Consider the following 26827-nt stretch of genomic DNA (forward strand, 5'->3'; position numbering starts at 1 on the left):
ACTCCGCATAAGATGCTATTGCACTGTATGGTTAGGAAATATATATTATTTTGAAATTTTAGTAATGAGTAAGGCATTTACTAATAAGTAAGTCACAGTTATTTTGAAAGATTTATTCAAAGTTAATCTTTGTGTGAAAAGGTAGTAATATTACTTGTTTTCCGAAGTGCTTGAGTAGTGAGTGTAAAATTACTTAAAAATTAATTAACAGCATATTGGGCACAAAGCATTTTATATAAGCTTTTTATAAAGCATGTTTTGCTTAGGATACAGCGTTTTCAGTCCTGCCTTTATAAGGGCAGTCTCAGGGTCTGCTTAACCTTTTTCTTAGAATTCTTATGATACCTCCACCAGCAGTCTGATATCTAAATAATAGAAATCATTTTTAGGCGGGAAATCCGATTTTTTTCTTGCTCAGTTGTCGTCTCTGAGTGTGATTCAGATTACTTTTCTTTCTGTCTTTTTGAAAATACTGGTCTCAAGTGACATGTCATTCCTGGTATGCCAGGCATTATATTCTGCTTTCTTTCTTCCTTTGACACAGATTTATTTGAAAACGTCTATGCATCTTCCGGGGAGAGAAGAGAACTGGAGGAGCTGCGTGGTGACAGTGGCGTCCGGCGTCACGAGCCACTCAGCAGCATCACTGTGTCAAAGAAGCGCAACTGGCTGTATCAGAGCAGCCCGAGATCCCAAGACCCGAGACCCCAAGACAGAGGCCGTCTCCCCTCCTCTCCTGCTTCTCCGCCGCAACATCAGCGCTCACGACCTTTGCTCAGGGCGGCCGAAGACTCGTGCACCCGTGGGGTGTGTAAGGCTCCAAACTGGTCATTGTCAGGAACCTGTTCCTTGGACTTTAGTGAAGGAAATGATGCGGATGATGAAGGAGAGATATGGTACAACCCCATTCCTGAGGACGAGGACTCTGCCGCGCCCCATTCCTTGAGTTTCGGCGAGGCAGACTCTGCCCTCCTGAGGCCTCCCGCAGTCCCTTCGAGAGGATTATCCGGAAGTGACCTGAAGGAAACAGAGCAGCACCCTGGGGACGTGAGCGCTTCTGATCCCGCAGACAGTGTCCAGACCTCGCAGACCACGCAGTCCAAGGAAGCGAGTCCCGCAGATTCCATCTCTTGCCCGGAGTGTGTGCAGCGGTGCAAGCAAATGTGCGGACCCGAGACACAGGGAGGGTTCGCGGAAGAGGAGAGTGCCGGGGCGAGACCTCCTTTTGCAGGTAAAGGTGGGCATCCATCCGCCTGGTCTTCCTTCTCTTCCTAATTCTTGGCAGCATCTAAAATTAAATATGGAGGAGTTCCCGTCTTGGCGCAGCGGTTAACGAATCCGACTAGGAACCATGAGGTTGCGGGTTCAATTCCTGGCCTCGCTCAGTGGGTTAAGGATCTGGCGTTGCGTGAGCTGTGGTGTAGGCGGCAGGCGCGGCTTGGATCCCGCGTTGCTGTGGCTGTGGCTCTGGTGTAGGCCTGCGGCGGCTACAGCTCCAATTCGACCCCTAGCCTGGGAACCTCCATATGCCGCTGGAGCGGCTCAAGAAAAGGCAAAAAGACAAAAAAAAATTAAATTAAATTAAATATAGATGTCCCTTGTGGCTATGTCCCTTTCCTTTACGAAGTGAGTATATCTTCATGAAAATGAAGAAAACTCAAAAAGGTTTATGAGCATGTGTATGTACATGGTGGTTTAATTATTCAGGATTTTGTGGGGTCCTGCAGCAACCTTTAGCTTGTCTGTCCTCTGAGACAGTAAGTCCTTTTCTCTTAGCTGAAAGAGCGGGAGAGCTGTCTTCTTTTCGTGGGTCTTGTTTTTGCTTCATTCACTCAGTTACACCTAGCCTGGCCACAGATGAAAATATTCAGTGTATAGTAGTGATTAGTTCTCACTTTTGTGTCTGCATTTTCTCAGAAACAAAGGAAAGAGGAGAAAAAGAAATGAGGCGTAGAAGTGAAGAGCTTGCAAACAGGTGCTGCGATGGATAGGGACCCAGAAAAAATAAAGTTAGATAAATGTTAGGTTGAACCGCATGACATTGCCAATATTTAATGGTTCTGATCTGAAAAGGAAACACCCAGCGCTTCATATAGTTCAACTTAATGATTTTATTCTTCCTTGATTGCCTTGATTTCTGACGTGCTTCTCTGGGTTTTTTTTATCTTTTTAGGGTCACACCTGTGGCAAATGGAGGCTCCCAGGCTAGGGGTCCAATTGGAACTGTAGCTCCTGGCCTACACCACAGCTCCCAGCAACGCGGGATCCTTAACCCACTGAAAGAGGCCAGGGATCGAAACTGTGTCCTCACGGATGCCAGTCAGATTTGTTTCCGCTGTGCCACTACGGGAACTTCTGATGTGCTTCTTTTTAAGTTTTGTCCCGTACCAGCTACCCAGGAAACAGAGCGTACACCACTTTGGTTGCAAATGCTGAAATTTTTTTTTTTTTTGTCTTTTTGTCTCTTTGCTATTTCTTTGGGCCGCTCCCACGGCATATGGAGGTTCCCAGGCTAGGGGTCTAATCCGAGCTGTAGCCACCAGCCTACGCCAGAGCCACAGGAACTCGGGATCCGAGCCGAGTCTTCAACCTACACCACAGCTCACGGCAACGCCGGATCGTTAACCCACTGAGCAAGGGCAGGGACTGAACCCGCAACCTCATGGTTCCTAGTCGGATTCGTTAACCACTGCGCCACAACGGGAACTCCTGAATGTTGAATAGAAAGCAGTTCTGTTTTATATCAGGTCATTTTAATTTATAAGATTTCAAACAGTCCAGAATATTCAGGGATGTGGAGTGTGGCAGCTGCTGCCGGTACTTGCCCATATCCCATGGGTTTTCGTGTTTACCTAAATGGAGGCAGCGTCCTTCCAACATTGGTATCTGCATCTCTGCTTGAGGACCCCCCTGAGGTGTCGGGGGGCCCTGGCAGGGCAGTCTGGGGGTGCCCTCCATGGGTGCTTAGAGGATGGGTGCAGGCCGACCTCGGCTCCCCCGATGCCTGGGCGGGATAATTCTACGTTGTTCTGCAGAGCTTTCTCTGGGATTAAGCTCCCATTGCCATGGTTGCAGTCTTGATAATCAACCTTGAATTTTCTCCTTAATTTCCTTACTTCCTGGCTGATATTTTTGTACTTTGCAAATAAACCACTTGTGTTTGGATTCTTTTCTTAGGGAAACGAGGAGGAGGAGTTAATGTTAAGAAAAAGTGAATTAAAAACAGAGTGTATTGGAGCTCCTGTTGCAGCTCAGTGGTTAACGAATCTGACTAGGAACCATGAGGTTTCGGGTTCGATCCCCGGCCTTGCTCAGTGGGTTATGGATCCGGCGTTGCCGTGAGCTGTGGTGTAGGTTGAAGACACGGCTCGGATCCTGCGTTGCTGTGGCTCTGGTGTAGGCTGGCGGCTACAGCTCCGATTAGACCCCTAGCCTGGGAACCTTCCTATGCTGTGGGTGCGGCCCTAGAAATGGCAAAAAGACAAAAAAAAAACAACCCGAAAACAGAACAAAACAGAGTGTATTGTATGACGTCAATTTTGTGAGAACAACGAGAAGCTATTCTGGAAACGCTAATGTGTGTCACCCCCCCCCCGCCCCCCTCCCCGGGCCCCCGTCATGTTGGGATTAGACGTGTGTGTGGGTGTGTGGGGGTGTGCGTTTCTAACTGTGGACTGACTCTCCAGAGTGAATGTGTGTTTCCTTTGCAAACTGGATGGGAGTGGGAATGAATAACTGCACACACGGGTAGTTTGGATGCGGGCTGTGATGGGGTCGAGTGACAAGGAAGGCTTGCAGTCCAGCAGACAGCGCAGCGAGTCTGGAATAGTGCAGAAAAGGCCAGAGGGCAGGAGGACGGGAGCCTGGTCAGAAAGCCAGGTCTTTAAAGGGGTACACACTTTAGTTACTGTCTTCAGCCTTGTCGTGTTTGTGGCAAATCGTGAATCAGGAAAAACTGACACATCTTACTGGAAAACAGATAAACAAATGAAAATGTGGAGTTCCTATCATGGCTCGGGGTAACAAACCCAACTGGGATCCATGAGGATGCGAGTTTGATCCCTGGCCTTGCTCAGTGGATTAAGGATCTGGCATTGCTGTGGCTGTGGTATAGGCTGGCAGATGTGGTTCCAATTGGACCCCTAGCCTGGGAATTTCCATATGCTGCAGGTATGGCCCTAAAAAGCCAAAAAAACCCCAAAACCCAAAAACCAAAACCAGACTAAACCAAACCATCCGAACTCGAAAGTACGATAGGGCTGTCAATTACGTCTCTTTCTTACTGTTACCCTTCTCTTAAACATATTAAAATATAATAAGCACCTTCCTAGCTTGACCAAAGAAGATATTTAGACAATTTATTTACATGCTATCATTTTTCGTTGTAGTTTGATTGGAAAGATTACCTAAAGTGGTAGTTTTCTTTAGCAACATTGGCAGAAATCTGTTGGGAAATAGGCAAAAAGAATGACTGAATTTCAGAATAAGTTTTTGATCAAGAAATATGAAAGGTTGGAGTTCCCGTCGTGGTGCAGTGGAAATGAATCCAACTAGGAACCATGAGGGTGTGGGTTTGATCCCTGGCCTTGCTCAGTGGGTTAAGGATCCAGCGTTGCCAGTGAGCTGGGGTGTAAGTTGCAGACACGGCTCGGATCCCGAGTTGCTGTGGTGTAGGCCGGCAGTTGCAGCTCCAATCTGACCCCTAGCCTGGGAACCTCCATATGCTGCAGGTGCGGCCCTAAAAAGACAAAAGACCAAAAAAGAAAAGAAAGAAAAGAAATAGGAAAGCTTAAGTATTTGAGTATGAATGACAATCTTATGATCATTCGAACACAATTATGACTGGTTTTTGGCTTATTAACGTCTGGATGTGTTGTATATATCTCTGTTATCTGGTTGCTGTCCTAGTGGACTGTTTTTGGTTTTGCTGTTTTTCACTTGTTACCTATAGTTTGCATTGTTACCCGAAGATTAGCATTATTAGTACCAATTTTTATGGTATTTAGTCGGGTTGAGGTACCCTACTCTGTTTTACCGGCTCCCCACTGTCAGGTGTTAATAGGAAGTTTCCACTGCTATTGCCGGGATCTTTATCATGACCTGTTTTGCTTCATTAGGGTCAATTACCAGTATCTTTATCGGGTCTTTATAGCTGGTAACTGTAACATTTATTAGAGGTAATTTCTATATTGTATTTCCTAGGAGGCTTACTAATTTACAGGCAGCTACCAATTGGTTAATTCATTTATTCAATGAGCGCTGAGTTTCTGCTATGGGCCAGTTACCCTTCTAGGTGCTGAGGGAGTGTGCCAGTTTCAGTTGATCTAGCCCGGTACATAAATTATATTTAAAGACTTTTGGCTTTGTACTTTCTGCTTATAAGCTACAGCTAATCTGTGACTTGGTTAGTATAACTGTGGTTTAATTTTAAGCGATGGTTGAATTTGGTAATATTTCAGCTCTTGGATTTTATAAAAACAAAGCATTTTTGTTTTAGTAAATTCAATCTTGTCTGCAGTAGAAATTGCTAAAATATACAGTATTTCATTTTAATCATTAGGTGAGGACATCACTAGGAAATATTTAATGTACAATGTATAAAAACCTCAGAATGTTAGATTAACTGCTTAATAATTTAATAAAATTTAGAGCAATTTCATATACTGGGTAGCTTTTTATTTATTTATTTTGTCTTTTGTCCTTTTTTTTTTTTTTTAGGGCTGCACCCGAGGCACATGGAGGTTCCCAGGCTGGGGTCTAATCAGAACTATAGCTGCCGGCCTACACCACAGCCACAGCAACACCAGATCCAAGCCACGTCTTCGATCTACACCACAGCTCGCGGCAACGCCGGATCCTTAACCCACGGAGCGAGGCCAGGGATCGCACTCTCAATCTCATTGTTCCTAGTCGGATTCATTTCTGCTGTGCCATGATGTCCTAGCCTTTTTTTTTCTTTTTAGCTCTTCAGGCTGCACCTGTGGCCTATGGAGGTTTCCGGGCTAGAGGTCAAATCAGAGCTGTAGCCACTGGCCTGTGCCACAGCCACAGCAGCAATGCAGGATCGGAGCCGAGTCTGTGAACTACATCACACCTCACGGCTCACTTAACCCACTGCGTGAGGCCAGGGGTGGAACCTGCTTCCTCATGGATACTAGTCAGATCTTTTACTGCTGAGCCACAACAGGAACTCCTATACTGGGTAGCTTTTTTAGGCCGTGGCAAAGTATGTAGACTATAGACTAGAGCAGGACTCTGATTATTGTAGAATGTTTTAGTACAGCTAACTAGTAGAATTGTACTCCAACTTACAGTACAAGGAAACACCTTGTCCGGCTTATCAAACACTCCATTGCTCATTCTTTGCCTACCAGAAAAGCCCAGCAGGCCTACTTAAAATAGTCTTTTCTCTGTAAAGAAACACTTTATCAATAGAACACATGAAGAAGGGTGGAGGGAGAATATCATAGTAATACTTTAAGGAAAAGTCGTTTAATCTAATGATTTTTGAAGTGAATACTCATTTAATTATGAAATGTATTACATAGAGTAGCCTCTCCTATTAGGGTAGTAGAGCTCTTATAAGGAATAAAGTATGAAAAATTAATTTAAATTTTAAGTAATTGGGATAATAGTACACTGTTTCTTTCAAGGCACAGTTTAAATTTATATACCATTAGATTTTTAGAAGCTATTTTCAATTTTGTTTTACTATTTTGAAGACTTACTAGGAGCAGGTTCATATTTTTAAGTGAAATAGATTAGTCTGTACATTTCTTTTGTAAAGGAGTTATTTATTTTTCATTTTGTTCTTATTGTTGTTTGTTTGTTTTGTCTTTTTAGGGCTGCACCCTCGGCATGTGGAGGTTCCCAGGCTGGGGGTCGAATCAGAGCTGTAGCTGCCGGCCTACAGCACAGCCACAGCAATGCAGGATCCGAGCCGGTGTCTGCAACCTACACCACAGCTCACGGCAACGATGGCTCCTTAACCCACTGAGTGAGGCCAGGGAATCGAACCTGCCTCCTCATGGATGCTAGTCAGATTCGTTTCTGCTGAGCTATGATGGGAACTTACATTCTTTTTTTAAAACTGGGGAATTGAAAGCTTGAGGTTAATGGAGTACTTTCACTTCTTAATAATAGTTGAGAAAAGGTCTCTGAAAATCAACTTGATATATACATACATATGCTCTAAAATATATGGACAGAAAAATGTTTAAAAGGATGGAGAGGGAGTTCCTGTCGTGGTTTAGTGGTCAACAAGCCCGACTAGTATCCATGAGGTCGTGGGTTTGATCCCTGGCCTTCCTCTGTGGGTTAAGGAGGGTTAAGGAGGGTTAAGTATCCGGTGCTGCTGTGAGCTGTGGTGTAGGTCGCAGACTCAGCTCAGATCCCGAGTGACTATGGCTGTGGCCGTGGTGTAGGTCAGCGGCTACAGCTTCGATTAGACCCCAGGCCTGGGAACCTCCACAAGCCACGGGTGCGGCCCTAAAAAGGCCAAAACAAACAAACAAACAAACAAACAAAAAAACGGATGGAGAGACTGAAAGTGCAGTATTTTAGAGCAGAGACTGTGAAAGCCTGTGTTTAGGGTTGAGTCTTGATTCTTCCACTGAGCGGTTTGTGATCCTAGACATACCAACTCGTGCTTGAGGCTCCTTGTATGGAAAACGGGGTGATAATGGTGCCTTAACTCTTAGGGTTATTGTGAGAGTTGTTAAATGAGGGTCTGTGCATTACCAGGTATTAAGTTAATTTTTCATACTTTGTCCAGCTTAGCAAATGTAGGCTGGTGTTCTTTTTAGTAATAATTAAATTTAATAATCTAATAATAACAATATGAAGCTGCTTTTAATATTATTTACCATGATTAAACTCTGGTAATGAGGTTTTACAATGGTTGATCTCTTGGTGGTATGGGCTATTATTTACTTTATTTGTACTTTTTTGAATTAAAAAATATTTTTTTAATGTAAACCTGAATAATTTTGACATTCAGGAAAAAATAAAGGTATTTTTATGTGGCGTAAAATTCAAAAGCATACTAATGCTTTACCCTGATGAAAACTAAAAGTTATAAGAAAACATATTTGTATCTCTGTACTCTCACTTACTATATTAAAATTGCAAAAAATTTCAAAAGCCCCAATCTAGCTTTTGAAGTTCTAGGGAATTATTTCGTACAGATAATATAAGAAAGAAACTATCTATACAGTTTTAAAAATTATTTAGTTGGATTTATGATATTCAATATTCGGTTATTCTCGGTTAACTGGACTTCATCCTATATGATCTTTGGTGATACATTCTAATAGAGTTTTAGAACACAAAGCATCTCTTAGTTGTCAAAATTATATTCTTTGATTTTTAGCATTTTTAACCAGAATGCTATGTGATGAAATTTCATCTTTAGAGGACTGTAAATATAAAGGAATTATTCTGATCTAAGGTAAAATTTCTAAATAAACATTAAAATAGGAAATACGTTAAATGTTTCTTTGTTTTTTGTTCTATTTTTTGTTTTTGGCTTTGCCCGTGGCGAGTGGAAGTTCCCAGGCCAGGGATAGAACCTGCACCACAGCAGTGACCAAGGCCACTGCCGTGATGATGCCAGGTCCTTAACCTGCTGCACCACAAGGGAACTCCATGATAAATGTTATAATATGTTAAAATGAGCATATTAAAGCAGGAAGCTTTCCTGGTTTCCTCTGATATCCACTGTTGTGTTATAGATACACACTCATTGAAGCGTATTGCAGTGGGAGGGATTTAAAAGGAACCTGTGGTGCCCTCTTCCAGCCTTCAGAATAGAAAGGCAGGTGGAGAAGGAAATGCTTCTTTCCAAGGCGTCGTAGAGCTTTATGTTCTGCTTGAGTGTGTAGTAGACACTCGCCTAGACTTACAACCAAATCTCCCCATTTGGGTGAGACAAGGGGAGAAACTCTGTCCACGTGAGAGCTTAAGTGGGTGGTTTACAAAGTAAAAGTGGGAATTGAAACATTGCCTTATGGAGTTCCCATGGTGGCGCAGTGGTTAACGAGTCCGCCTGGGAACCACGAGGTTGTGGATTCGATCCCTGGCCTTGCTCAGTGGGTTAAGGATCTGGTGTTGTCATGAGCTGTGGTGTGGATTGCAGACGCGGCTTGGATCCTGTATTGCTGTGGCTGTAGTGTAGGCCGGCGGCTACAGCTCTGATTAGACCCCTAGCCTGGGAACCTCCGTATGCCTCCGGAAGTGGCCCTAGAAAAGGAAAAAAGACCCCCCCCCCCCCAAAAAAAATCGCCTTATAATATCTTTCTTTTTCAAGGTCCTGGGATCCTAGCTGCTGCAAATGAGACTGAACTGGGAGTTTCAGAACCGTCTTCTCCAAGCCCTAGCCCCGTGAAAAAAGGCGGTTCAGTTAATTGGTCTTTCCCCGATAAAATAAAGTCTCCACGAACTGTGAGGAAGCTTTCCATGAAAATGAAAAGGTTGCCAGAACTTAGCCGAAAACTGAGTGTGAAAGGGAGCTTGAATTACATGCCTAGTCCAGAGAGCCCTCCTTCCTTGTCGAAGTGGAACTGTCAGGAAATGGGTCACGCCGTTATCCCCCCTTCTGGGACCACAAGCACGGCGGCTAAAAGGAATGTGATAAGCCGGTACCATCTCGACACCAGTGTGTCGGCTCAGCCCAGCGACCGGCAGGAAAGCGCTGTGAGCCCCAAGTCTGCCTCCAAAGGGGGTTACCTCAGTGACGGCGACTCACCCGAGCTGATAGCTAAGTCTAGCAAACATGCATCTGAAAATAAGTTTGCAAAAGGAAAAGAAGTAACCCCAAATACTTGCAGCAAGAATGAAATAGACATTGATGCTTTTAGGCATTACAGCTTCTCGGACCAACCGAAGTGTCCCCAGTACATATCTGGGCTCATGAGTGTGCATTTCTACGGGGCTGAGGACCTAAAACCACCTCGGATGGATTCGAAAGATGTCTTTTGTGCGATTCAGGTGGATTCGGTAAACAAAGCCAGGACAGCTTTGCTCACGTGTCGGACAGCGTTTTTAGACCTGGATCACACTTTCAACATCGAAATCGAGAATGCACAGCATCTGAAGTTAGTGGTGTTCAGCTGGGAGCCCACGCCGAGAAGGAACCGCGTGTGTTGTCACGGGACCGTTGTGCTGCCCTCCTTGTTCAGAGTGACAAAGACGCATCAGCTGGCCGTCAAACTTGAACCGAGAGGTCTTATTTATGTGAAAGTGACCCTTTTGGAACAGTGGGAGAATTCACTTCATGGACTAGATGTAAATCGAGAACCAGTAATATTTGGTGTTGATATTCGAAAAGTTGTGGAGAAAGAAAACATAGGCTTGCCGGTACCACTCCTGATTCAGAAATGCATTATGGAAATTGAAAAGAGAGGCTGTCAGGTATTATTTTCCTGTACCTTTCCACAGTCCTCTTTTCTGTCTGAGTAATTAATTACCTTTATTTATAGTAAGTCTTGGGGGAAGGAGTTCAAGGTAAGGTCTTAAACATTCTAATTTAGACTTCTGCTCATTCCTATTCTTTATTTTCCTTCCGTTACTGCTTAGGATATAATTTATACCTTAACCTATGTTGTCAATGATTGAAAGCATGCTGAATGGTTCCACAATCTATGTTGCGATGCAGAGAGGTGAGGCCTTGTACCTGGAGATGAAGATTGCTTTACAATGGCCTTCCCAGGAAAAGCCAGAGACTAATTCAGTTAAGGAATGTGTCTGCCTGCTTGGACATTCTTTTGCTAGCGAGTTAGGGTTAGGGTTAGGGTTAGGGTTAGGGTTATGGTTAGGGTTAGGGTTAGTGGCTCTTCTAACCCTGTTCCACTCCTCAGTTAACTCCCCACCGTTGTTCCTGCTCTCTTTCTGCTCCACTCTTTGGGAAGCACAGCCTTGGCCATGTCTGCTGTTGGGCCAGCTCGGAGGGTAAAGAGAGGGTCCTGCTGATAAAAGGCGTCTCATTCTCTTTTCCTTTGAAGTAAGAAAATGAAAGCAGTCCATTAAGACAAAAACCCTGTTTGTTTTTTGTATCAAGATATGTAAATGTTAACCAGTTAGAAGAGCTTGTGTTTATTTTCATTAGTACATAGTCTGTGACAGTGAGAGATGGCATATCACTGAGGATACTATTCTGTGGTACAAGTACTTATACTAAGTTTTGCAACACAAAATAAGCCTAAAAATAATTATGTTCTCGGAGTTCCCGTCCTGGCGCAGTGGTTAACGAATCCGACTAGGAACCATGAGGTTGCGGGTTCGGTCCCTGCGCTTGCTCAGTGGGTTAACGATCCGGCGTTGCCGTGAGCTGTGGTGTAGGTTGCAGACACGGCTCGGATCCTGCGTTGCTGTGGCTCTGGCGTAGGCCGGTGGCTACAGCTCCGATTGGACCCCTAGCCTGGGAACCTCCATATGCCGCGGGAGTGGCCCAAGAAATAGCAACAACAACAACAACAAAAAAAAAGACAAAAAAAATTATGTTCTCAAGTATTTTGCTTTAGTGGTGTTGCAGTTTAGAACATTGATTTAAAAACATCGAGGGTAAAATATCACAACATTTGAAATATGACTCCTTTATAAATATGTAGAAATGAACTTAAAATCACCTACCTTGAATTTAACATGGAAACTACAGAAAGTGCATGAGTTAGTGGAGTTTTGTATTAAGATGCAAGGAACTTGCATCCTGGTTGTGTGATGTTGGGCAAGTCGCTTAATCTCTGTGGGTCTTATTTGCTTATATGAATAAAAATAGATGCAGCAGCTTTTCCTGAAGCTGAGAGGTAGACATTTGAATCTTTGAAACCTCTTTTCAGATACGGTTCTGTCAAGCTGAGTTTACATTGTCTGGGTGGAAGCCTTTAGTTTCCAATTCAACTTTTTTCCAGTTACTTTTTTCTTCAGGTTGTCTGTTTTTGCACCTTTTTTTTCTTTTCTTTTTTTAAGCAGCTTCTAGGGAGACCAGAGATTAGGCAGACTTTAAAGCTAATTATTAAACAGAAACATTTACGATTGTGTATTAAATAAGTTACTCAAATAGCACTGTACTTTTACAATCTATGTTCTGAAAAATATTAAGAGCAAATATATAGGGCTGTTGTAACTGATTTTAAATGCCAAGAAGATATTTTTAGCAGTGCTTTTTATTTCTATATTTAAAATTTAAGAAAATTTATATTGATAAAGAATCATTTCCTGTGAAATAATAAATTTTGCAGTGGTACCTTTGGAACCATACTTTTTCTTTTTAGGGACACACCTGAGGCACATGGCAGTTCCCAGGCTGTGTATGGATTGAATCAGAACTGCAGCTGTCAGCCTACACAGCCACAGCAACACGGGATCTGAGCCGCATCTGTGACCTATGTCACAGCTTGCAGTAATGCTGGATCCTTAGCCCACTGAGTGAGGCCAGGGCTGCAGTCTGCATCCTCACGGACACTAGGTCTAGTTCTTAACCCACTGTGCCACGACAGGAACTCCTGGGACTGCACTTTTTAAACACCTTTTCCTGTTTTGTCTCTTTGGCTTCTCCCTGTCCCACCCACCCCAACGCTGTCCTTTCCTTGACACAACTATAGTAGATCTTCCTTCTTCTTCTTCTTTTTTTTTTTTTTTTTTTTTTTTGTCTTTTTAGGACTGCACCTGCAGCACGTGAAGTTCCCAGGCTAGGGGTCCAATGGGAGCTGTAGCTGCCGGCCACACAGCCACAACAACGTGGAATCTGAGCCGCATCTTAGACCTACACCACAGCTCACGGCAACACTAGATCCTTAAGCCCCTGGGTGAGTCCAGGGATCGAACACATGCCCTCATGGATTCTAGTTGTTACCGCTGAGCCACAAAGGGGACTCCAGATCTTCCTTCTTTTATTCACCTTTACAAAGATGTTTGTAATTTCAGCTTTTGAAATAACACGTCCCGTTAATTTATCACTTCCTATTGAAGTATTGCCTTCTTTAATTCATTCTATATTCATCTCTTTCTCAAGTTCAAGGGGCCACATCCTTCTGGGATTTTATGACACGTGTGTGCTTACACCAGAAGGGCCCTGCTGCAGGTAGTTTCTTCTAAAGTAGAAGCGTTTCCTTGGACCCTGCTTGATAGTTTAGCTTCATTTTCTGGATCATCTGTTATTCTGCCTTTCTTGCGATAAAGTGACCATAGCGCCTGCTCTTCTCCATGCGGATGTACCACGAATGTGGATGAGAGGAGGAAATTTGCGTTTTCTTCCTAGGATATCGCCTGGTTTCCCACATTATGATCCTTTAAATGTGGCAGCACCTCGAATTGCCTTCTCTTAGAAATAGGTGTAGCTTCCTTGCTGTCTTTCGGTGAATACCTGCCAGCTTGTCATCGCAAGCGCTTCGGGTGGTATTTCCCCGTGTCCATTCTGACGCTTTCCCAGATTGGCCTCTACCTTCTGCACTGTGTTCTGCTCACTGTTCGGTGGCTCGGGGGAGGTTCGTGTCATGAGGAGCCCTGGAAATTTCGTCTGTGCACTTCCTCTAAATAATTTTCACATTTTGGAGTGATTCCTGGTTCAAATCTTTGGGAGTCCCACTGCGTGTTTCCAGTTTATTTCTGTCTTGAAATAATTTCTTTATCCATAACTTCCTTCAGTTCAAGGAGATTGAAAGTCCTAAATAGTTTTTGACGTGGAGGTAGAGGTGACAGCCACTTACTTTCCTTAATTTTCTTGAAGGTTTATTCTTTTAAAAAACTCCACTTGCTGAATCAGGCATGTTTTGTCTTTAAGACACCGCATTGATTTTCTTGTCGTGAATTTATGGTGAACTTCTTAAGGCTTGATATTTTAGAACCTGTGTGAACTACCAGGGTTTCAAAACAAATCCTTTTAGTGTACGGAGGGGAGACTGAGTGGTGTTATCACATCTTTTAGACATTTTGAACTAGCGGTTTTATTTTACCTTTAATATATTAATTGAATTTCCTCCATTGCTTTATAATCAGTTAATTTGATGAATTAAAAAAATCCTAGATTTGTTTTGTTTCTTCCTGAGAACTATTTTTTTTTTTTTTTTTTGCTTTTTAGGGCTGCACCCGCAGCATATGGAGGTTCCCAGGCTAGGGGTCTAATTGGAGCTACAGCTGCCGGCCTACACCACAGCCACAGCAACGCAGGATCCGAGCCGCATCTGCCACCTGCACCACAGCTCATGGCAACGCCAGATCCTTAACCCACTGAGTGAGGCCAGGGATTGAACCCGAAACCTCATGGTTCCTAGTCGGATTTATTCCTGCTGCGCCACAATGGGAAATCCCCCCCCTTTTATTTTTTTCTAAAAAAATAAGTTTATATAAATAGTATTCTGGAAACTTATTTCGAATATATACTTTTTTAAAAACATAAATAAGCCAGATTTTGAAGGGATTAAATAACTTGCCCACATTCACCAAGCAGGGAGTGATAGAGTGGGGCTTTTCAAATCCAAAGCTCTTGTTCAACTGCTCTGCTGTATTATTTCAGTGCAGAACAAAAGAGGTGCAGAGGCACCGTCCTGGACCATGGAGATCTTGGTTGCATATGAAACTAAAGGGAAGAGAGTCTATCTCGGTTTAAGATAGCCAGCTGTACAGAAACCATAGTATATTGTTCAGATTTAATGAAAGAATAGAACGTTTTTATTAGACTCTGTAACTATAATCAATATAGTCTTTAGGAAGTGATGTTCGAGCTATTTTTAATTAAATGCCCTCAGAGCGTATTTGATTGTCAAGCCCATGTGAGCTCTGCCTCCCGTACTGCTATGTTTTGTCTTTCTCCAGTTTACCGTAATGTGGCCATAATTTTATTTCTAGGTCGTAGGCCTGTACCGATTATGTGGCTCAGCAGCAGTCAAGAAGGAACTTCGAGAGGCTTTCGAGAGGGATAGCCAAGCTGTTGGTCTGTGTGAAAGCCAGTACCCAGATATAAATGTAATAACAGGTAATAAATGGATATTCTTTTTATGAACACATTCTGGAAAGACTATACCTGCAGGAAAGAGAATTAAAATACTATTTTATTGCCTAAATTTGATTTGCTTTTATTCTTAAGTCTTATTTTCCTTCTTTCACAAACAGTCCTGTGTTATTTTCTCTGAGAAGTTATCAAGCTGTGACTCCTATCCTCAGACAGCCGTGAGAGTTGGGGGGAAATAGGCCTACATCACATTGGTGGTGACAGCTAAGAGAAGGAGAGAGCTTCTTTTCCTTCATAGAGGGATAAATAAAACGTCATTAGAGATCGGTCTGCTGGAGCTTAGGTAATGAAAGGGACATTGCCACTCTGGTTCGAGATCATAAGTTTAGATTTATTATCCATCAAAAATCCATCAAAGATTTTTGAGCCGGGCGGGTGGGTGCGAGTGTGTGACACCTTTAGAGATAGTCCTCAGGGATATTTATCTGGCGCGTCTGTGTGATGGGTTGAAATTAGACACAAGTGGAAGGCGACCAGCTAGGGGGCCGTGGGGGCGTCTCAGCAAAGAGGCGATCCATGGCGCCGGGGCGTCTTGCGGCAGGAGCGGCGGGAAGGAGGGACCGAAGGAATCTGAAGAAAGGGAGGGTCTGGGCGGACAGGACTGGGCTCCATTAGCAGAAATAAGGCAGCCGAGAGGAGAGCTGCTGCTTTGGGTGGGGAAAAGCAGAAAAAGATTATACATTGGGCTTCTTTCCAAACTTACAGGATGACCTTGAGGTCCTAATAGGAGATCTTAGTGGATGTGGGAAGCAAGGCCAAGGCATTCCTTGGTGGCCTTGTGGTGAAGGATTTGGCGTTGTCACTGCTGGGGTGCAGGTTTGTCCCCGGCCCAGGAACTTCCACAGGCCTCGGGTGAGGCCAAAAGATGACTAAATCAGCAAAGCGAAGTTGAAAGTGCTCGCCTGCAGCTAAGGAGAGGGTGCAGTGGGCTGTGAGGACGTGGTGGAACGAGCCAGGGGGCGCGCAGTCAGTGCATAGCCCCCAGCCCCCCCAGGGTGTGTTGGGTAGAAGAGGGCAATTCGAGGCCATTGGCACTGATTGTCGTTAACGCCCTGCAATTGGCTGTAAGTTTGAAAAAGCAAGAACTTTGAGGATCTCCACACTTTAGAGGCAGGTGAAGAAAGAAGCCATAGCTAAAGATTGAGAGGAAAAGAGAAAGTCTGGGAAGAGACCATAGAATTTTAAGGAAAGGTGTGGCTCAGTCATCCTGTGAAGAAATCATGCAAGATGAGGATAAAAAAAAGGCCTCTGAATTTGGCCATAAGGAGGTTTTTATTTATTTATTTTTACTTTTTTCTTTTTGGGCCATGTCTGTGGCAGGAGGAAGTTCCTGGCCCAGGGGTCGAACTCGTGCCACAGCATGACCCAGGCCACTGCAGTGACAATGCTGGATCCTTCACCTGCTGCACCACAAGAGAACTCCAAGACTTTTTCATAACTAATTGATATTTGACGACTACTGGCTTATAAATCCAGTTCGTTGTTGTCGATTTACTTTTTATTAGCAAAATTTACAAATTTATTAGCAAAATGTACAAATTTATTAGCAAAATGTACAAAGTAAAGAGAATACCATGATGAGCCTTCTTTATCCATCCCTTGGCTTCCATAATCAACACATGACCAATCTTGTCTCATTTCTACCCTCATTTGATTCTCCCCAAACTTGGATTATTTTGAACCAAGTCTCAGATACCACATCCTTTCACCTTTGGTTTGTATTTCTAGATCACCTGCGTGTTTTGATAGTTTTTCTCTTTTCTCTACTGTCAACTACTATTTTTTTCTTGCTGTGGTATTATGCATTTTTCTCTTTCAGTTTTCTTTCTTTTTTTCTTTTCTTTTTTTCCTTTTTTTGGCGGTATCTGCTGCATACAAAAGTTCTTGGGCCAGGTATTGAACCCGCACCACAGCAGCAACCTGAGCCTCAGCAGGAACAACAGTTTTCTTTCTTATTTTGCGCTCAATGAATTGTCCAGGTGAGAATATGAGTGTTCATCTTGCGCATGCTAAAGAGGTTTTTTTTATTGGTTGAAATCCTTAAAATTAACTTTTAGGATTGAGACTTTCCAAATAATTGAGATTCCCAATCTCTAAATTCTGGATGACTCTTATTTTCATAGAGTATTTAATATATATATTCTAGAATAACTGAAACTTTGATCCCAAGCATTTTAATTCTAAGAGAAAACAAAGCAATTCTTCTTTCTCATAAGTGTTAGCAAACCAGAAATAATGGTTATTTTTAAAAAGGAAGAAGACAATTTCTATTAAAAATGGGTCACTTCTACAAAAAAGCAGATTTTTTCTCATAATAATATATAATTAACAAAATCATCAAATATCCATTTTATGAATTTATTAAAGAAAAATTTTATAAATAGCAGTTCTCCAAGAAATTGTACTCTGTAACTAAATGAGAGGAGGTTTTGTCTTGGTTGAAGCCTTGTCTTAGAGATAAAAATTATGTCAAATGTGTGCAATTTGAAAAGGTGAAATGATGTGATTTGAATTGATTGTTTGCTATAAGAGAAGGTCCCTAGCTGGAAATTTGCAACATACGCAGAAAATATGAATACTAGGTCAATGAGTGTTAGATTTACAGCAACATTCTTTTCTAAAATTGAGAATTTCCATCATTTATGAATTGGGTGTTTCTTGGCTCTATTCTTTGTATATTCCATTTCAGTAAAGCTGTTTTTCAAGAGAAGCTAGAGCTATTTTCTTTCTTGATAAAAAGCCAATGGAATGATTTAGGACTTGTCTGAGAAATATCATTGGAATTGCAATAAATTATACACAAGGGCTCATGGTGGCTCAAGATGAAGGGTATTGTGGATTCAGGGAATTGGCCATTACCTCATGTGTTTGTTCCATGTGAATTCACATTTCTAAGTAAACTTTGAAATGTGATTAACAGTTCAGTAGGTCTAAAAAGAGACATTAATGAAGCGAAAGATCAAGTTTACCGACTACTTCATGTGTTCTTAGTACTTGGCTCGTCTGAAATACAGAATGAAGGGTTCCAGACAAACCAGACTTTTTTCCAATCAGGTGCAAAATTTAAGGTATAAAATCAAGTCATAGTACACAAAAAGAAATTAGAAAAATCAGAATATTTATTATTTAATGATTAGTAGAAGAGATAAGTCTCCTGAGGAGGAAAATTCAGCACAAGGGCATCTGCCCGCTGTGAAACAGGTCTCATGTGTCAGTGCTGCGCAGTCATTGTCTAGGTTCAGTGCTCAAAAGTTCATTTGGCCACACTTTTTTGTGATTTTAATCCTACCTTAATTCTTTTATATTCCTTTGAAAGCAAACTTGATTAGAAATAAACCAGAAATTATCATTAAACCATTAATACTTTTCTGAATTTATACATTTACGAATATATTTTAACTGTATATTTTTCATACCATACATGTTATATGTTTGCTGATATCTGGCACATTAACTTTCAAATTGTTTCTGTTTTTCTTCATCCGGATTGAACATAGACATCTAAACTGTACAAACACTAAGGAATGCAAACCATTAAGGAACGGTCGTGGATTTAGAAACCAGAGCACACTGAAACAGCATGTGAGAGCCATTTGATCCGAATAGCATGTGTGGAGTAGGTCTCAGTAAAAGTAAGTTCAGAAAGAGTAAGTGAGGGAGTTCCTGTGGTGGCACAGTGGTTAACGAATCCGACTGGGAACCATGAGGTTGCAGGTTCGATCCCTGCCCTTGCTCAGTGGGTTAACAATCTGGCGTTGCCGTGAGCTGTGGTGTAGGTCGCAGACACGGCTCGGATCCCGTGTTGCTGTGGCTCTGGCGTAGGCCGGGGGCTATAGCTGGGATTCGACCCCTAGCCTGGGAACCCCTATAAGCCGCCGGAGCTGCCCTAGAAAAGGCAAAAAGACAAAAAGAAAAAAGAGTAAGTGAGGCAGTTGGGGTGGATTAATGAATCTCGAAAATTAATTTGCAGCACCAGCCTCAGGAAAAGACAGTGATTCTGCATCCAGATCTACCTGCTCTAATGTAGCTTTACTATCCGTGTAAGTTTCACCCAAGAAAGAATGAGTCTCATGGTTCTGTAGCTGCATTTTCAATATTCTGGTTCTAGTGAGTTAGTCTTTTGTTGTGGGTGCTGGTGGAGGACAGAGGCGTTTTCACCGGGGGCAGAGTCTCATCTGGAGAATGAGGTTACTTCGTGTATTACTTCAGATCCTGCGGTTGCCAGAAGAAAGGTGGCACCCATCCCTCCAGTGACCTTCTGCTGGATGCCAGAGACTTTGCTGAGGCGTTTGGAGTACAGTGATGAGTAATCGGCAAACTCTGCTTGCAAGAACGTTAGTCTCAAGGGGAGACCGACGTGGAGGCAGCTGTTGGTAATTGTGAGGAGCTCCTCCCTTGTCCTGGGAAAATTCGGGAAAACTTCCTGGAAGAGAAGGCTTCTTAGCTAACTTTTAAATGGTGAGCTGGGCTTAGTCAGGCAAGGGTTGCCGGAGAGCAATCTCTTAGCAGAAATTTGGAGATGGGAAGCCATGTGACTCGTAGCCCTTGCTGAAGAGGAAGGCACCAGGTGAGTGGTGAGGGGTCCCTCGCAGACTGGAACCAGAACTGACACTCTGGATCGCTTATACGCTGCAGAATTAGAACACGGCCGTCTCCCTTCTTCCTTCCTTCTTTCATTAGTTGGATGAGTGTCCTTGTATTAGGCTTTATAATAGCATTTCCTTACCGGACTTCCTTGTGATGCAGCAGGTGAAGGATCCAGCATTGTCACTGCAGTGGCTCAGGTCGCTGCTGTGGCGCAGGTTCAATCCCTGGCCCAGGGACTTCCACATGCCACAGGTGTAGCCAAAAAGAAGAAAAGAAAGAAAGAAACACACACATATACAAATAGCACTTCCACATCAGGGACGTACAGGTGCCGGGAGGGTGAAGGAGGGAAGGAGATGGTGACCTACCAAGTTTTGGAGGTAAATAGATATAATTCTGTAATAATTCTCTTTCTTATTCCTGTGTATTTAGTTTAAAAAAGTTTTTAAAATTGCTTGTTTTTGTTGCAGTGCTAAAGGGTAAATACTGAAAGATTATTTGTTTTGTTTTTTTTCTCCAAATTAGAGCTGAATTTTTTTTCCCTTAGGGCCTCACCCACAGCATATGGAAGTTCCCAGGCTAGGGGCCGAATCAGAGCTACAGCTGCTGGCCTACACCACAGCTCACGGCAAGGCCAGGTCCTTAACCCCCTGAGCAGGGCCAGCCGTCAAACTCGAACCCTCGTGGATACTAGTCGAGTTCATTGCCACTGCGCCAGTGGGAACTCCCAGAACTGGGGTTTTAAGTTGAAGGCTGTTATGTCTTCCTGGGATGCTAGTGTCATGGTAGCAGGAACTCTCAAATTGGGACCCTAAAGGAGAGGTGGAGTCTGTCCATAGAAATAGCCAGAGTCTGTTTAATCCCTTGCCCTTCCTTATCCGGAAATTCATTAATCAAACACACACTGTATGCCAGGCATTCTTCCGGGTACGAGGGGCAAATTAACAACGCACAGTATCTCGGTCCTCATGGTCTGGGTCTCTAGTGGGGAAGAAGTCAGTGATCAAGTTAGCGAATAGGAGACGCAGTGACCATCGGCGGTACGTAGGCATGGGAACGATGGCGGCGACTTCCAGTGACCCCTGGAGGTTCCTGGGGCGAGGGTGGTCCGAGAAGAATGTCCCTCTGACGAGTCCCGAGCTGAGATCTACGTGACGTGAAGTGAACCGCTGGGAGATCTGGGACCAGAGTTTCAGGCAGAGAGAAAACAAGGTGAATTTTGTGATGGAGAATTAATAAAATATAGGTACTTCAGACCAGCCTCTGAGAGGTGGGAGTGGGTTTGGAGATTAGAATGCCACCTCGCTCCCCTTTTTTTAGTTTGGTGATTCCTTTATTCCATCATGGGGATGAGTAGAATTTTCCTGTGCAGTTGGTCCTTGTGCCTGAATGAGGTGAGAGGCGTGTACTTTCATGGTTTCTAACTGTCACAGAGCAGCTTGAGATATGTAAGTAGAACCAGGTCTCTAGTTACCTGTCATTGCCTGCATTTTTCAGGTACATGATGAAATATTTACTGTGTTGCATTAAATAAATGGCATCATAAATGTTTCCCCGTCTCCTTTAAGTAGCTCCTGTAGCATTAAAGTTTGTCTCCACAAACTTACTATCTTAAGGTTATCATGTCGCAAAGTGTTTGAAGGTGTTATGAAGGGGGTTCGGCTTAAGATGCTGCTGTCTGTCACTGTGTTTTGGGGGTAAAGCCACATAGCTAATTTCTAGATCGATAGGTAGTAATTATATGGTAGATGTCACAACATAGTATGGACACCTGCTCTCTGTATCCTTTTATAAAATATTTTGATTGTTTTTCCTGTGAAGTTTGTCAGCTTATAGAAAAGCAACTATGATTTTTACTTTATTGAACATAATGTGCATTGAGCATACTTTAAGTGCTTAATATTTATTACAATAATTCTCCCTTATTTGCCCTCAAATTATAGTGACGTAGGTAATCTTGACCTTGGATTAATTTAAATTTCATTTATATTAATGGTTGCTTAGTATATAAATCATATAAAGGATAATGGTGTTTGAAATATATGTTTCACTAAGTTATAAAGTTATCTTTTCTGGAAATCTTTTAGGTTTTAATTTAATATAATTGCATCATAGGGCAAGTCTCAAACTACCAGGTCATATTGAGTTTTACTAGAACAAGTCTTGCTTTGTCAAGGAACAAATGCGAAATCCTTACAAACAATTATGCCCTCAAGCGTTCGTCGTGTCTTTATTCGGCATTGCAGAAAATTGCATTTTCACTTTCTAATTGTAACTCAATTACCCTCTTTAACCTGAATGTTGCTGTTCACTGTAGAAAACTAATGATAGCAGTAAAAAATCACATGACATACGTTAAGGCATGGAAATAAACAATTATTGCGCATGTGCTGCGTAGGCAATGCTTTATCATAACCATCACTGTACCTCCAACATGCAATGATTATTATTGTATGTCAGACACTTTATATTTGTGTGTCTCCTTACACATATCAAAGATAAAGTTTGGTCAGTATTCTCTTGGTTCCTCAGTGCTGTTTTCATAGTAGAAATCTTTTTTTTTAATAGTAGAAATCTCTGCTCTCTTAAGGAATAAGGCTCTTTTGAGGCTTGTGGCACATTCTTGCACCACCTGGCCTTTGCTATTTCATGTCATCTGCAGAATCTTAGGCATTCCCATTTAGTCAGTCAGCACTTGGAAATCTGCCCTGTGCTTGCATCTCCAGCCGAGGTCTGCTGTTGTCCTGAATGATTTTAATATCCGCATGACCAGGCCAGAACAGCGTCTTCATCTACCCAAGCCGTCACCGGGTGTCAGCTGACACCTTAAACTCTTTCTTGAAACATTCTTGATTTCCTTGGCGGCACACCTGCGTGTCCGCCCACCCCGCCTCTCTTACCACGTCGGCTTCCCCAGCCGTTCTTGCCCTTCAGCCCTTCTCCCCGGTGGCCTTGGAAACCCTCTTCCTGACCACCCGTCAGGGCGGACTTCCGTGCGTCTGGGCCTTCCCGCCTCCCTCTGTGCCACACCATCGTCTCAGTCGTTGCAGGCTTCCGGTTGTCTCTAAGCGGATCATTCTCAGATCTGTGTCTCCCGCCGTCACTTTCCAGGGCCTCAGATTTTCTTTTTTTTTTTTTTTTTTTTTTTTGTCTTTTTAGGGCCACACTCATGGCATATGAAGTTCCCAGGCTAGGGGTCAAATCGGAGCTGTAGCCGTCGGCCTACACCACAGCCACAGCAATGCCAGATCCGAGCTGCTTTTGCGACCTCCACCACAGCTCTTGGCAACACCGGATCCTTATTAACCCACTGAGTGAGGCATCCTCATGGGCGCTAAGAGTTTGTCACCACTGAGCCATGACAGGAACTCCCTGTTTGGTTTTAGGAGTGACTTTTTTCCTCCACAGCGTAACATGAGAGATTCTCCCACTACCTGGGATATGTGCCCCCTCCCATATCAAAGAGGAAATATATTTGTATAGCTCCTTTATCTGCAAGGGCTTATGAAAAGCCTAGAAATTCAGAGTTCACATAATTGGAAGAATTTACAATCACCGTTATGCCTTATTTTGTTTTACTTGTGCTTAGAGGAGCTTTTTACAGAGGGGGCAGAATCAACAGGGTGTGTGTATCAGGAATGACTTACTGGGGGTCCTGTTTTGGCACAGCCGAAATGAGTCTCACTAGTGTCCATGAGGAAGGTTCAGCCCCTGGCCTCTCTCTGCGGGTTGGGGATCCCGAGTTGCTGTGGCCGTGGTGTAGGCCGGCAGCTGCAGCTCTGGGAACCTCCATATGCTGTGGGTGTGGCCCTAAAAAGCAAAAAAAAAAGAATGACTTTCTGAGCAACAGACATCATAGTATGATAACTGGAAATTATGTATGTACATTACTAACATGCTTTCAAAGCAAAAAGTCAGTTAATGAAGCAATTTCTAAGTATACAAAATGCTACTGTTTTGTTATACTTTCTTTTTACGTTATTGCTTTGTTTTCAGAATATTAAAACTACGCCGTAATAATACCTTGAAAAAAAATCCACCACAGTTTTTATTTCACTCTAAGGACGAATTGCCATCTGCCTCTGGTTTGTTTGTTTTCCAAAGGTGTCCTTAAGGATTATTTAAGAGAACTTCCTTCTCCTCTGATAACAAAGCAGCTTTATGAGGCTGTGTTGGATGCAATGGCAAGAAATCCGTTGAAGATGTCGCCAAACGGTTGTGAGAATGATCCAGCTGACTCCAAGGGCACGGTCCACCTGCTGGACTGTCTGCCCGCTGCTGAGAAGGTGAGAGTGGCCGATGCACATTCTTCCTGAAGCCAGCTGAGGAGTTGAATGCTTAGCTCCAGAGCTGCGAGTAATTGCTTGGGTGTTTGACATTTGCCGCACTTAGGAGTTGCCGGAGGCCACCGAAACAGCATAAATCGCGAGTTCCTGACGTGGCGCAGCAGAAACGAATCTGACTAGGAACCATGAGGTTGCGGGTTGGATCCCTGGCCTCGCTCAGTGGGTTAAGGATCCGGCGTTGCCGTGAGCTGTGGTGTAGGTTGCAGACGTGGCTTGGATCTGGCGTTGATGTGGCTGTGACATACGCCGGCGGCTGCAGCTGCGATTAGACCCCTAGTCTGGGAACCTCCATATGCTGAGGGTGCAGCCCTAGAAAGCAGCAACAGCAACCAAAAAAAAAAAAAAAAAAAAAAAACAAAAAACCCAGCATAAATCTAGAAGCTGCTTCTTAAACAGAATAAATCTAGAAAGCAATTTTTCTATGTATGATTTTAGCCTAGGCATGAATAATCCCTATAAGTCTTTAAAGAGTATTGTTACCTTATTGTGAAAATTATATGTTTATTGTAGAAAAATTGGGCAGTGTAAGAAAGAAGAGTGGAAATCGTAGTTGTCACTATCTAAAGGCAGCAATGATAGCATTTTATTTCCTTTAGCCTTGTGGACATATGGTGGCTGTTTCGATGTCCGGGGCTTAGCCTCAAGACCTCACCAACCCTCACCCTGCGTCCCCCTGCTCCTTGCCTCACCCCATTCTCCGCTCCCAGACCTGAATCTTGGGACCGCTGTCTCCAGGGACCACTGCAGGAGAGATAGGAGGACTGAGTCTGCAGAACCAGTCTTAGCCTAACTTTAGTTGTTGAGAACAAAAGGGAAAACGAGAGAAAGAATGTGGCCAGGCTCATCCAGACGAGGCCTCCTTTCCCCGTATGTCTCTTGAGAGCAGAAGGTTCGAGAATGAGTGGGTAGAAATGCTTTAAGCCCGATCACTTCATTCACTAAGTTACTGTACAGTCATCTGAACGAGCAGTTACTGCTCCTTTGGGTGGGGAGGGGGCAGCCACAGAGAAGTGGGCAGAAGCTGCCGGGTGGCTGGAGTGGTGGAAAGACCCCTCACCCGAGCAAGGTGAAACTGTGAGCATGTTTCTTCTAAGTGAAGATTCCAACGTCAGGGAATTTAAATCACTTGCCCAAGGTTATGTAGCTTTTGCGAGTATTGTGGTCAGTCATATGAATTTAGATCTCTCTGGTCTTAAAGCTCATGCTGTTGACATTCTTTTTTTTTAATGTATTTATTTTTATTTTTTTGCTTTTCGTCTTTTTTTTTTTTCTTTTTAGGGTTGCGCCCCTGGCATATGGAGATTGCCAGGATAGGGGTTGAATTGGAGCAGCAGCTACTGGCCTACGCCACAGCCACAGCAACGTGGGATCTGAGCTGCACCTACAACCTACACCACAGTTCAAGGCAACGCTGGATCCTTAACCCACTGAGTGAAGCCAGGGATCGAATCCGAGTCCTCATGGACACTAGTTGGATTCGTTACCGCTGAGCCACAACAGGAACTCCTAACATTCTTTTTCTGTTTTTTTTTTTTTTTTTTTTTTTTCTTTTTGGGGCCATATCGTAGGCTAGGGGTTGAATCAGAGCTACAGCTGCCGGCCTACACCACAGCTCATGGCAAGGCCAGATCCTTAACCCACTGAGCAGGGCCAGTGATCAAACTCTTACCCTCATGGATACTAGTCAGGTTCATTTCCCCTGCTCCACAATGGGAACTCCTCCTAACGTTCTTTTTTAAAAGGCTGCGTAATGTTCCATCGAGTGGATCTGACAATTTAATCGCTATTCTCTTCTGTATAATATTTAGGTTTTGCACCTATTTGTATTTATTTGTCCACAGATTTATTTTCCATTATAATTATTTATTCAGAATAGAATCTCAGTGGAACTGCTGATTTAAATGATGTGAACATTTTGAGGCTATTAATATGTTTCATTAAATTTCAAAACTGGACACAACGATTACATTTTTGGGCTGATTTTATTTAGTAGACAAAAGTAAAAAGACTATTACTTTAGGTTGTGTTTCTTGTTTTGCTACTGAAATTGAACTTAGTATATTTACCCAGGGTGTGTGTGTGTGTGTGTGTGTGTGAACTGTGCTAGCCAGCATGTGACTGGCTTTGATTTGAAAGTATCGGTTGTAGTCTGTTCTAGATCCATTTCCCCCCATTCCTGCCCTTCACAGCCGACCATCAAGCAGGTGCTCACTCTGGCCGAGGGCGCCCCTGCAGTGCCAGCCGCTCCTCAGCTATGCTCTCTGGCCTCCTACCCAGCTCTCTCTCTGGACTCGCTCTTGCCGGGGCTAATAGTTAGCTTCTAGTCGCCAAATCCACTTGTCAGTTTTGGCTCCAGAAATAATGCGCCTTTTTTTTTTTTTTAATACTTTAACAAAATTCTAGGTTATAGTTGCCATTTATTTCCCCAATTCAATTATGAAGAAGAAATTACACATTTAATTTATTAAATGATTGATCCTATGCCAGGATATCAAAAAACATCAGTTCTTTCCATAATTGCTTCAGCCTAAAATAGTCATTCTACTTCTTTTTTTTTTTTGTCTTTTGTCTTTTTTGTTGTTGTTGTTGCTATTTCTTGGGCCCGCTCCCGCGGCATATGGAGGTTCCCAGGCTAGGGGTCCAATCGGAGCTGTAGCCACCGGCCTACGCCAGAGCCACAGCAACGTGGGATCCGAGCCGCGTCTGCAACCTACACCACAGCTCACAGCAACGCCGGATCGTTAACCCACTGAGCAAGGGCAGGGACCGAACCCGCAACCTCATGGTTCCTAGTCGGATTCGTTAACCACTGCGCCACAACGGGAACTCCTCATTCTACTTCTTGAGCAAATTCCCCTTACTAGTTTCTTCAAAGACTTAAAAAATATTT

General features: G+C 43.3%; 1 protein-coding gene across 2 annotated transcripts in view; it reads left to right on the plus strand.

Annotated features, from left to right (window-relative positions):
• The window catches only part of SYDE2 (synapse defective Rho GTPase homolog 2), a 44789-nt gene that overhangs the window by 10779 nt on the left and 7183 nt on the right, over nucleotides 1–26827 (plus strand). For both annotated transcript variants that reach the window (XM_047785423.1, XM_047785424.1), the window contains exons 2-5: nucleotides 545–1231; nucleotides 9308–10410; nucleotides 14842–14968; nucleotides 23696–23877. In XM_047785423.1, the coding sequence (XP_047641379.1) occupies nucleotides 545–1231; nucleotides 9308–10410; nucleotides 14842–14968; nucleotides 23696–23877 (2099 nt within the window). The remainder of the gene's footprint in view (nucleotides 1–544; nucleotides 1232–9307; nucleotides 10411–14841; nucleotides 14969–23695; nucleotides 23878–26827) is intronic.

Source organism: Phacochoerus africanus, chromosome 6 (assembly GCF_016906955.1).
Source record: "Phacochoerus africanus isolate WHEZ1 chromosome 6, ROS_Pafr_v1, whole genome shotgun sequence".
Lineage (NCBI taxonomy): Eukaryota > Metazoa > Chordata > Mammalia > Artiodactyla > Suidae > Phacochoerus > Phacochoerus africanus.